This window comes from Prosopis cineraria, unplaced genomic scaffold (genome assembly GCF_029017545.1).
Source record: "Prosopis cineraria cultivar Desert tree isolate PC_DT_omini unplaced genomic scaffold, ASM2901754v1 PC5, whole genome shotgun sequence".
In the NCBI taxonomy this organism is placed as follows: Eukaryota; Viridiplantae; Streptophyta; class Magnoliopsida; order Fabales; family Fabaceae; genus Prosopis; species Prosopis cineraria.
The window spans coordinates 24,226,030-24,235,766 of record NW_026555336.1 but is presented as its reverse complement, the minus strand read 5'-3'; the positions used below and the strand labels follow the sequence as shown (position 1 = coordinate 24,235,766).

At 31.1% G+C, this 9,737-nt stretch overlaps 1 protein-coding gene across 1 annotated transcript; it reads right to left on the bottom strand.

Annotated features, from left to right (window-relative positions):
- Nucleotides 1-4,393: 4,393 nt before the first annotated feature.
- LOC129311781 (cationic peroxidase 1-like) lies at nt 4,394-7,408 on the bottom strand. The gene is made up of 4 exons (XM_054954245.1): nt 7,132-7,408; nt 6,392-6,583; nt 5,686-5,851; nt 4,394-4,972 (listed from the first exon to the last, which is right to left on the bottom strand). The coding sequence occupies exons 1-4, from the start codon at nt 7,342-7,344 to the stop codon at nt 4,587-4,589; spliced, it is 957 nt and encodes a 318-aa protein (XP_054810220.1). The 5' UTR covers nt 7,345-7,408; the 3' UTR covers nt 4,394-4,586.
- Between the last annotated feature and the right edge of the window lie 2,329 nt (nt 7,409-9,737).

Genomic DNA, 9,737 nt, shown 5'->3' with positions numbered 1-9,737 from the left:
AAACTTTATTGGACAATCCCTATCTAAATGTAATAAATAGTCACATAAAGTACAAGAAGAAGGAATCAATGCTTGAAAGGTACTCATATTGTTAACTTGACAAAGTTGGGATGCCAACATTCTCTTAATCTTGGCAGCAAGCAAATCAACTTAGGCTTCATCAAAAACATTGGTAGAAACTAAATGTGCTCCCCTCTTTTATCTTGTAGAATATTGAGATCCACTTGAGGACATCTTTCCAATAAGCTCCTAAGCCCTTATAGGAGTCAAATCTATGAGAAAGCCATTATTAGCTGTATCTATATTTATCTTGTCCCTTAATATGAGTCCTTTATAGAAATATTTCACCAAATGTTCACTTGTAATTTGATGGTGAGGGCATTTGGCTAATAACCCTTAGAATCTTGTCTAATACTTATACAAACTCTCATCATCTTCTTATTGAATCCTATATATTTTCTTCCTAAGGCTTGTGACCTTTGAATTTGGGAAGAACTTTTCAAGAAAGAGACTTCTTAATTCACCCCAAGTAGAGACTTTGACATAGGGAGGATAGTTAAAGTATCATTCCTTGGCTAGCCCTTTAAGACAAAATACAAAAGACCTGGCTTGCACATCACTTACATTTACAATCCCTAGTTTCATAGTATCATAAACCAAGAACAATGTGTGTAGAAATCTATGATGGTCTTCACCTAGCAAACCATGAAAGTTAGGCAAAGAACTAATTAAGGAAGGTTTAACCTCAAAAGTCAAATCATTAGGAGCAACATATAAACCATATGAGTTATCATTCCAATTAGGAGATTTCAATTGCTTTATACTTCTCTCTTCATTTGGGTTATGAAAATCAAGATGTTTATGATTGACATTCCCATCATCATGCAAATAATTGTTTTTTTCTATTTCTATTTTCATTATTAAAAACATGCTCATGACCACACCCTTAACCAACCCTAGCTTCCATTGTAAAATTTACCACCAAAAGAGAAAAAACTTGTGGTTGGTTTCTCCTTAGTTTCCAAAAAGTTTTTCTATTTTGAGGGTCAAATTCCACAAAAGAAGTTGATTTGCTTTAGGTCATACACCAAACAAAGAAAAACAAGCAACAACAACAAGATACTAAAAACTAAAATTCACAAAAATAATGAAAAATCACACAAAACTTGCAAGAATGACAAAAACACTAAAATTGATGAAAAATATAGAAAATTATAGAAAAATAAAATGCAAAAAAATAAAATTAAACACCTAAAACAATCACAAAAATGACTATGGCCTAACTCCCTGATAGCGGCAATAAATATAAAATCCATAATTTGTATTAGTGTCACCACCACCATCATTGCATGCATAAAAAAAACCATATGTGCTGATTCTTATAAAATATTGGCTGTGATTATGTCTAAAAAATGATCATTTCTTGTATATAACCTTGTTGCCTATAGCTCTAAGAAGCAGTCCTTTGTCTCTTGTTCCAATATTAAAGCTAAATGCAAGGAAATTGCTACCTTGGCCTATGAATTAGTTTGGATTCAACAAGTATTACAAGATTTGGGTGTTCTTCTTCCCATTTTTTCCTCATTTAATTTTCTTCGAATGATTTTGGAGCTACCTTGCTATTAATCTTTGTTTTCATTCTCGAGCCAAACTTATTGCCTTATATTAACATTTTATTCATAAATGCCTTGCTACTAAACTATTTCAAGTTATTTATTCATCTTTAAAAGATCAATTGGTTGACTTATTGACCAAACCATCATTAGCTCCTTGGTTTACTGCCTTTCATTTAAGCTATCATGATCTTGGAACTCCCTTTTCCTTAAATCATGATGGTCTTAGGTTGATTAACCTCTTGATCTTTGCTAAGTTAGCCAAACTCTCAAAATGTAGGCAAAGAGGCTAGAACACATGAAAGAGTGGGGAGCTTATGTGAAAGAATTTGAAAGCTTTACTACTTTGCTTGATGGTTACAAACGAGGGTGTGAGGGTATTTATAGACCTCCCACATCTTTCAAAAAGTTCCCACCTTCTTATTGGATGATGGAAATCATCCAACAGTGTACAATGCTTTTCTAGAATAGTCAATGGTAATATCTAATTAAATACTCTAGATATTTACAAGGACCCTTCTAGAAACTTATGGAGGAATGTAGAGATGTTTAGAATATTTTGAAATATTCTAAGATACTCCAGATTGTTCCACACATAAGTCTAATTGTATTTTAAGGTACTAAAAATCAAATCGGTGATTAAATCAATTAAGGAACTGGTATAAAAGTAAGCAATCAAAATTGTAATCAAACATGATAAAACCAATCATAAACAAATTATTTTATTAAATTAGTCAAAATACTAGTTTAATAGTTTGCCTATTCAACCAGGAAGGTTGACTCAAATTTTCATACCATGTTGTATGATGACTCCAAATATTTTTATATGTTGTATGGGAATTTTGAAATCAATTCGGAATCATCTAAGTAATTTTGAGAGAAACCATTATTTGAGAAAAAGAAAAGAAAAATGCTTTTGAAAATGAGAAGCGAGTTGATAGCATTGTATTAAAATGAATTGGTTACTTGAGCAAAAATTGCATTAATGGTATTATGTTGTATATAGGATAATCCAAATAAGGAGTCAAATGCTATAAGTAATTAAACATTAATGATAAAGCAAGCAAACTTAAAATTTATACCATAGCATCTCTACTTATGCTAGAATGTAATTCTTAATGATAGTAACAAAATGATTTTGCACTGCAATGTAATCGTTGTTTAGTGAAATAGACAACTTTGTTGAAAATTGATATTTTCAAGGTTTTAAAGGTTTTGGTTCATCATTCTTTGACTCCAATGGCTCAAGAGCATCTAGGAGAGAAGGAAGAAGCAATTTATGAGATGGAGAAGCTTGGGTTTCAAAGCTATGTGTGGCTGACTCTCCTTAAACCTAGAGGAGCTTTAAACCTATTGATGGATTAGACCAATTTTTATGTATTAGTTAAGCTAAATGTTGATTTTGGTTACTCATTTTTGTGCTTGAATGTCTATTTGATACTTGGCCAATATTAAATGTGATTTTGGGTGTTGGGATTTTTTCTTGATAAAGAGGAATCTCATTTGGACCATTAGATTGAATAATAGGGTATTAAATTTTATCTAATTTATAATTAGGATAGACATACCTAATTGCCTCATAAAATCATTATGGAGTGTTATTGGTTTGAAATGCCTCAAGGATAATTGTGTTAGACACAACATAATTAATTTGAGAGAGGGTTATTAGTAGATCAAAAGACACTTGTAACTATTAATACTCAATTAACAAAATTGGCATCGAAATCAATTAATTAGGTTAGAATGGAGTCAATGAAGTTAACAGGGGATTAGTGACTCTAAATTTCTTTTTACACAAATGGTTGTTAGATTAAGAATCTCAGTGCATTTTATGAATTTAATTTTAATTTTAGTTAATCAATCCATTATAATTAGTTTTGCTTAATGTAAACAAACATGGGAGCTTTGTTGCCTAGTCATTATTTTGTTTGATTTTCAAGGGATCGACCTTAACACACCAATATATCTCATATTCACGTGATACACTTTTCATGTAAAAATTTGTGTACATCATTATACTACTAACCCAATTTGACTTGCTAGGGGTATTGACTCTTCCACCTCAAGCTTTGACTTTCCACATCACCTTCCTCCTCAAATACTATCACATGACTTAGGGCTTGTCTGGTTTTTATTTTTAAAACAAAAAAATCATTTTAATAAATGTTTTGGATTTAATTGTTTTTAAAATTGTTTTCATTTTTTGTTTTTAAAAACAGAAAAATGTAAATATATTAAACTTGTTTTCATTTTATTTTTTGCTTGACCAATTTCTATCATAAACCATTGTCATTAACTATTTGCAACTACCACTATTAGCCTATTTTTAATTATAAACCTATTTTTAAATTAATACAACTAAATATATTTTCATTTTGTTTTTTTTAAAAAACAATTGTAAAAACTGCATTATAAAATGATTTTTAAGAAACAAAAAATAAGGTCAATAGAAGCCAAATAGGTCCTTAGATTTTGTATCTAGAAATTTCTTTATATTATTTATCATTGCCATGTATCTTGTAAGGAGATGCTACCTTCCTCAGTCTACAAATATTGAGCACGGTAATGATTTCAATATGAAATGAAATATAGAAGACAGATATTTTGTCTTTTAGTTTTAGAAAGACAAAATTTGTCTTTAATCCTCTAATTTTATGTAAAATTATAATCTAAAGTAAGTTATATATAATAATTTTGCTTTGATTATGTTGAAATAAGGAGCAAGAATAAAAGAGAAATTAATCATATATTCGTAAAATCAGAGTCCAAACATTAAACACTGGATTCAACTTTTAGGCTTTTAGCACTGTAAAAATAATACGTACACAACACTTACGCACCACGATATATATAGAGCTAAAACCAATTACACCTTCTGAAAATACTAAACTTGATCAAATCTAATTAATGGCTTTCCACTTCGTCATTACTTTTATTCCCTAAACGTAGCCATCAATATGAACTCAGCCCGAATTAATTGACTTTTCGACAATTGGTCCTAATCTGACCATTGGATCCTGTGAGAGGGCTGAGGTTTCCCATCTTGATCATAGCATTGGCAAAGTCAGCTCTGAAAGGCCCAAGGTTATTACTATAAACAGTGACTTGAGAATCTGTGGATCCTCCATTGAAGAGCTGTTGGTCGGAGTGCATCAAGCCCTTCTTGCACAACAGGTTCTTGAAGTAAGCGTTGTCGAACGAGTTGGGAGTGGTTGCGTCAAGATTAGCCAAGTTGGTGTTACCACCTGCTCTCGGACAGTGTCCTTGTAACGCCTTTGCGAAGGAGGAATCAATGTTGGTCTCGTTGTAAATCCTCGCCCTAAAATTTAAACACTGTGCTTTCCCTATTGTGTGAGATCCTGAACAATACAGGAGGTTTATATATAATCAATTACCTCAGCTACGATGATTAAATTATTTTGCACATATATAAGTAAATACAAACATTGGTTTTCTTAATAATATTCACATACCTATATACGTATCAAAATTAATTATAAACAAAAAAATATGATTTGTAAAATAATTTATATAATTTTTGGATAATTTTTAAAAAAGTATAATTGAAAATAAGATTAAAAAGCAAGTAATAGTAGCTTATAAAATAATCATGATTTTGAGTTCATAATTAATTTTGACATGTATGGAAGTATTTGGATAATTTTAAGAAAATTATAGTTTTGAGTTCATTATTGATTTTGGCATATATAATGGGTGTTTAGATTTTTTAAAAAGATGGTTTTGAAATCATAATTAATTTTAACATGTAATAGGAATGTTTGGATATATCTTTACAAAATCATGGTTTCACTTGATTTTTAACTCTAATTAAAATTAATTTTATACCTCATAACATAATCAATTATATTCAAAATCAAAATCAATCATATTAATCAATTTTTTTATATTCAATTATACCAAACTAAAATCCAAACACACTCTATATCTTAAGCCATCTAAACTTTAAGACACTATTATATAATTCGTCTTCAAGTACCACTCTATGACGTGAGACTTTTCTTAATTAATAGCAAGCTAAGTCAATTTACACTTCACATCCTAACTGAATTACCTGAGAGTGCAACCATTTCTTTAGCAGTGAAACCTTTGTTAGAGAAAGCAGTGATTAGAGCATTAAGATCCAAAGTCGGAGCCGGCAAGTCAGAGTTAGCAGAACTAAAACTTGCTGTAGTTGAATCTCTTCTTCCCAACAGTACCGTCCAACTGGGCCCACCAAGCTGAGAAATTTCTTCAATGTGTTAATGTGTCTCGTCTTAGATAATTATATTATGAACCCGTTTGTTTTAGTTTATTTTATAAAAAAATTTACTTATATTTTTAAAAAATTATTTTGTAATGTTTTTTTTATATTTATTTAAATTTTGAAAGTAATCAAAATTAAAAAAAAAAGATTTTTAATTATTTTAAGAAGCTACCTTAAGTAACTTTTTAAAAATAATCTAATGCAATAAATAAAATATAGTGCTTTAAAGAGTCGAGATACGTGAAAATATCATAAAATTTTAAAATAATGTAATAAAAAATTATTAAAAATTAAGGAAGATATAATAAAATTTAAAAATAGCTAACTAATAATCACTTTTTTATTATTATAATCAAACATAAAATAATGTCTACTTTTTACAAAATCCTTGTAAAATAAATCTCTTTTTATAAAATCTCTAAACTACCTAAAAATCACTTATTTTTTTATCTTAAACAAATGGCTCTGCATGTCTCAAAAGATCATTAATCTTAATGTGATTATTATTGCTTACAGCAACAACAGAGTCTCTAGCAGCAACAGCCACGATATCAGCACAGGAGACAACGCCGGGGCACAAAGTCTCGACCTTCGATTTAATGTTGTCGATGACCCCGAAACCTCTGACAGAGTTAACGTTTGGCATTGCGGTCTTCTCGCCTCTGAAACTTGAAGTATCATCTAAAAGGATAGACGCATCACATCCCTGCAGAAGCAGTATGGAAATTAATAACAGCCAATGCTTATTAAAATTCTTTCTATGCATCTATTGACCTGGTCCTTGATATAATAACCCAACAAATTGGACATTAATATATATATATATATATAGAGAGAGAGAGAGAGAGAGATAACTGCATGAAACAAAACATATATAGTTCGTAAGAAGAATTAAAATTGCGCATGTACAAACACACACATACACTTCTGGCTTGCTATATATAATCCGAATTAACTGTTAGTCCAACGTGACGTTTGTAAGGACCTTGCTAATATATAATGAACCCAGAAGAATGCAACTAATAATGTTTGTGTATACTATTTTTGTAATCTCACCCACCCTATCACTCTATTCGTGTGGGTGGGTGTGGTTTTTATTGGATCGTGTAGTGAAGCGTATAATTAAATGCACATCAAACAAAAGCAAAACGTTGCAAGACATTGTATCAAACAAGTAAACGAAGACAAAGTGAGATACAACACACACACAGATATATATATATAGAGAGAGAGAGGGGGGGAAGCGAGACTTGCTTGAACGAAGCAATCATGGAAGTGAAGACGAAGAAGGGACGCTCCCATGCGAGCCTCTTTAGCCACAGCAGCGGTTACTGCTCTTTTAATGGTGGTAAGGGCTAAGGGACATGATGTGGCATAAAAATTTGAAGACAACTGATGAGCTGAAACAATACCAAGGACACAAGACACGAAGAAGAAAAGGCTGTGTCTGAGATTTAGACCAAACATGGCTATTATAACTTAAAGGAAATTGCAGAGAAGATGAACATATATAACTAACTTTGTAGCAAGAAGTAATGCTTCTTATGGTTTTCGAATGGGCCGGATTGCGAGTGTAGTTATAGGGGGAAAGCTTCGTGTGTCATGTTCAAATGGTCAACATCCATGAGCCCCACAAACTACATTTGAATATTCAACCATGCTTCCGGAGAAGGGACACCCTTCCCTACCGCCCTTTTTTACCTCCATTTTCACCAAACGGCGCCGTTTGGATTGTTTTTTTTTTTTTAAAAAAAGGTACTGAAAGCAATTAAAGAAAATCTCTCCCTGTCGGTCGTCTCCCTCTTGGCACTACTGCCCTCTTTCTTCTTCCTAGATTCATCCAATACGTGTGCTTTGATTGTATCACCAACCTTATCTTCATCATCTATCAAGCGCACTTAATTAGCCAATAATTTGTTTCTTGATCCTTGGATATTTTCTAATTCACTGAAGGGTCTCTAACTCTGATACACTCAAAACGTTCCAAGATTGAGCAAAACAATGGCAGACGAGGCAGGCCTGCTGAATACATGGGAGAGCATGTTGGGAATAAAGTTCAGTTTTGGTGCTCATCAAGTGATGAAAGTTTAGATAGTTCAGATTTATAGCTTTTATTTTTTTTATTTTCATTATAAAAAATTATAAAATTTTAATAAATCTATATTATCATCAATCTGAATAATACGCATTTGATTTAGATAATCTAATTTAATATTAATTTTTTAAAAAAATATATAAATTGACTATTTAAATGTAATCTAGACAAATTAAAACCTAAGTATATCTGAATAGTTAATTTATAAAAATTTTAAAAAAATTAATATTAAATTGAATCATTTGAATTGAATCTGTATTATTCATATTGATGATAAAAAAAATTTATTAAAATTAAATATTTTTTATTTTAATAAATATAAAATAAAATTGAAAAATTTGGACCCAGTTGTCAGGTGATGAGCTAATCGCGTTTGGAATGAAGGGCACTAGAAGAGAAGGATGTGCAGTACGGGTAAAAGGAAGAGAATCCAAGGGACAAGAGCCCCCTTCTTCAGCAAACAAATCCGATTCACAAGCAAATCCCAGCTCGAATCCTTAACGGCAAGCCCATATGCGAATCTGCCATTATTGTGCAGTAAATCGACGAGGTTTGGAAAGACAAAGCTTCACTTCTTCCTTCATATCCTTACAAGCGAGATTAAGCCAGATTCTGGGTTGATTTCATTGACAAAATGGCAGAAACTGATATATAAGTTATTTTATTTTGATTGTTCTACTCACTATCTGTTCAATTAATCTCAGTAAGAAATATATATTTAATCTTTAAGCAGGTGTATGAGAAGTGGAGGAGAGGAAGAGCGATGGTGCTAAGAGGGAGAGGGTCCTTTAATTTCTTTAGTTACTTTCTATTCTTAATATAGGAAGAAGAAGAGCGCCGGTACGGGAGACGGGTGGCAGCGAGAGGGATTTGTTCTTTGATTGCCTTCAACAATTTTTCCCAGAATACAATCTAAACGGCGACGTTTGGTGGAAATGGAGGAGAAAAAGGCGGTAGAAAAGTGAAGTCCACGCCCTTGAAAGCCAGTTTGGTTTCGGTGCTCATGTATTATTTTTATCATCATCTATTCAATATGTGAACTATTTAAATTTTAATTTAGACAGATTAAATTTAAAAAAATTATTTTTTATTTTTAAGATAAAAATTATAAAAATTTTAATAAATTTATTTTATTATCAATTTAAATTATATATATTTAATTTGGAAGATCAAATTTAATATTAAATTTTTTTATAAGTTTTATGTAATAAAATTGGAACAAACATAAATTACTTAAATATTATTCACCATAATATTAACAATAGAACTAAATTAATTAATTAATATTTAACGGTTGTAATGATTCATTTATTCATTTATGCATTGTAATTAATAATAAATTGTTAAGGGCTACCCTCAATCATAAAAATAAACAAGATGCCCTCCTTGCAAGTCGAAACGTGAAGGAGGAGTCGGCTTTAGAGATACTTTATGTCTGTCTTTTATGTATGTCTTTCTATTAATGTTAATTTTGTGCAGACAGATTTAGGTCATCAGATTGTGAGGCTGAGAGCTTGGATGAAGCTGCAATCATTGCCTACTGTCATTTCTATATATTAATACTGTTATTTTTTACTCAGGATTTTTCTTAGTGAGTAATTAGCTGTGGATCTCCCCGTCTCGTCAAAAATCATTGAACTTGATTGTGCTGAACTCTACAAGCTACTCACCAGCAAGATTAATGTCTCTGGATGTATATGCTTGGAAATATCAGAATCTCTTTCAAGATCAATCATCTATCATAAACAAAACTAAAGCTTATCAT

Bases quoted from the DNA above. Each gene is read 5' to 3' on its own strand.
- LOC129311781 (XM_054954245.1), bottom strand. From the start codon at position 7,344: ATGTTTGGTCTAAATCTCAGACACAGCCTTTTCTTCTTCGTGTCTTGT. The intron at 5,852-6,391 runs GTAAGCAATAAT...GAAATTTCTCAG, and splicing joins CTAGAGACTCTGTTGTTGCT to CTTGGTGGGCCCAGTTGGAC. The intron at 4,973-5,685 runs GTAATTCAGTTA...TGTATTGTTCAG, and splicing joins AGAAATGGTTGCACTCTCAG to GATCTCACACAATAGGGAAA.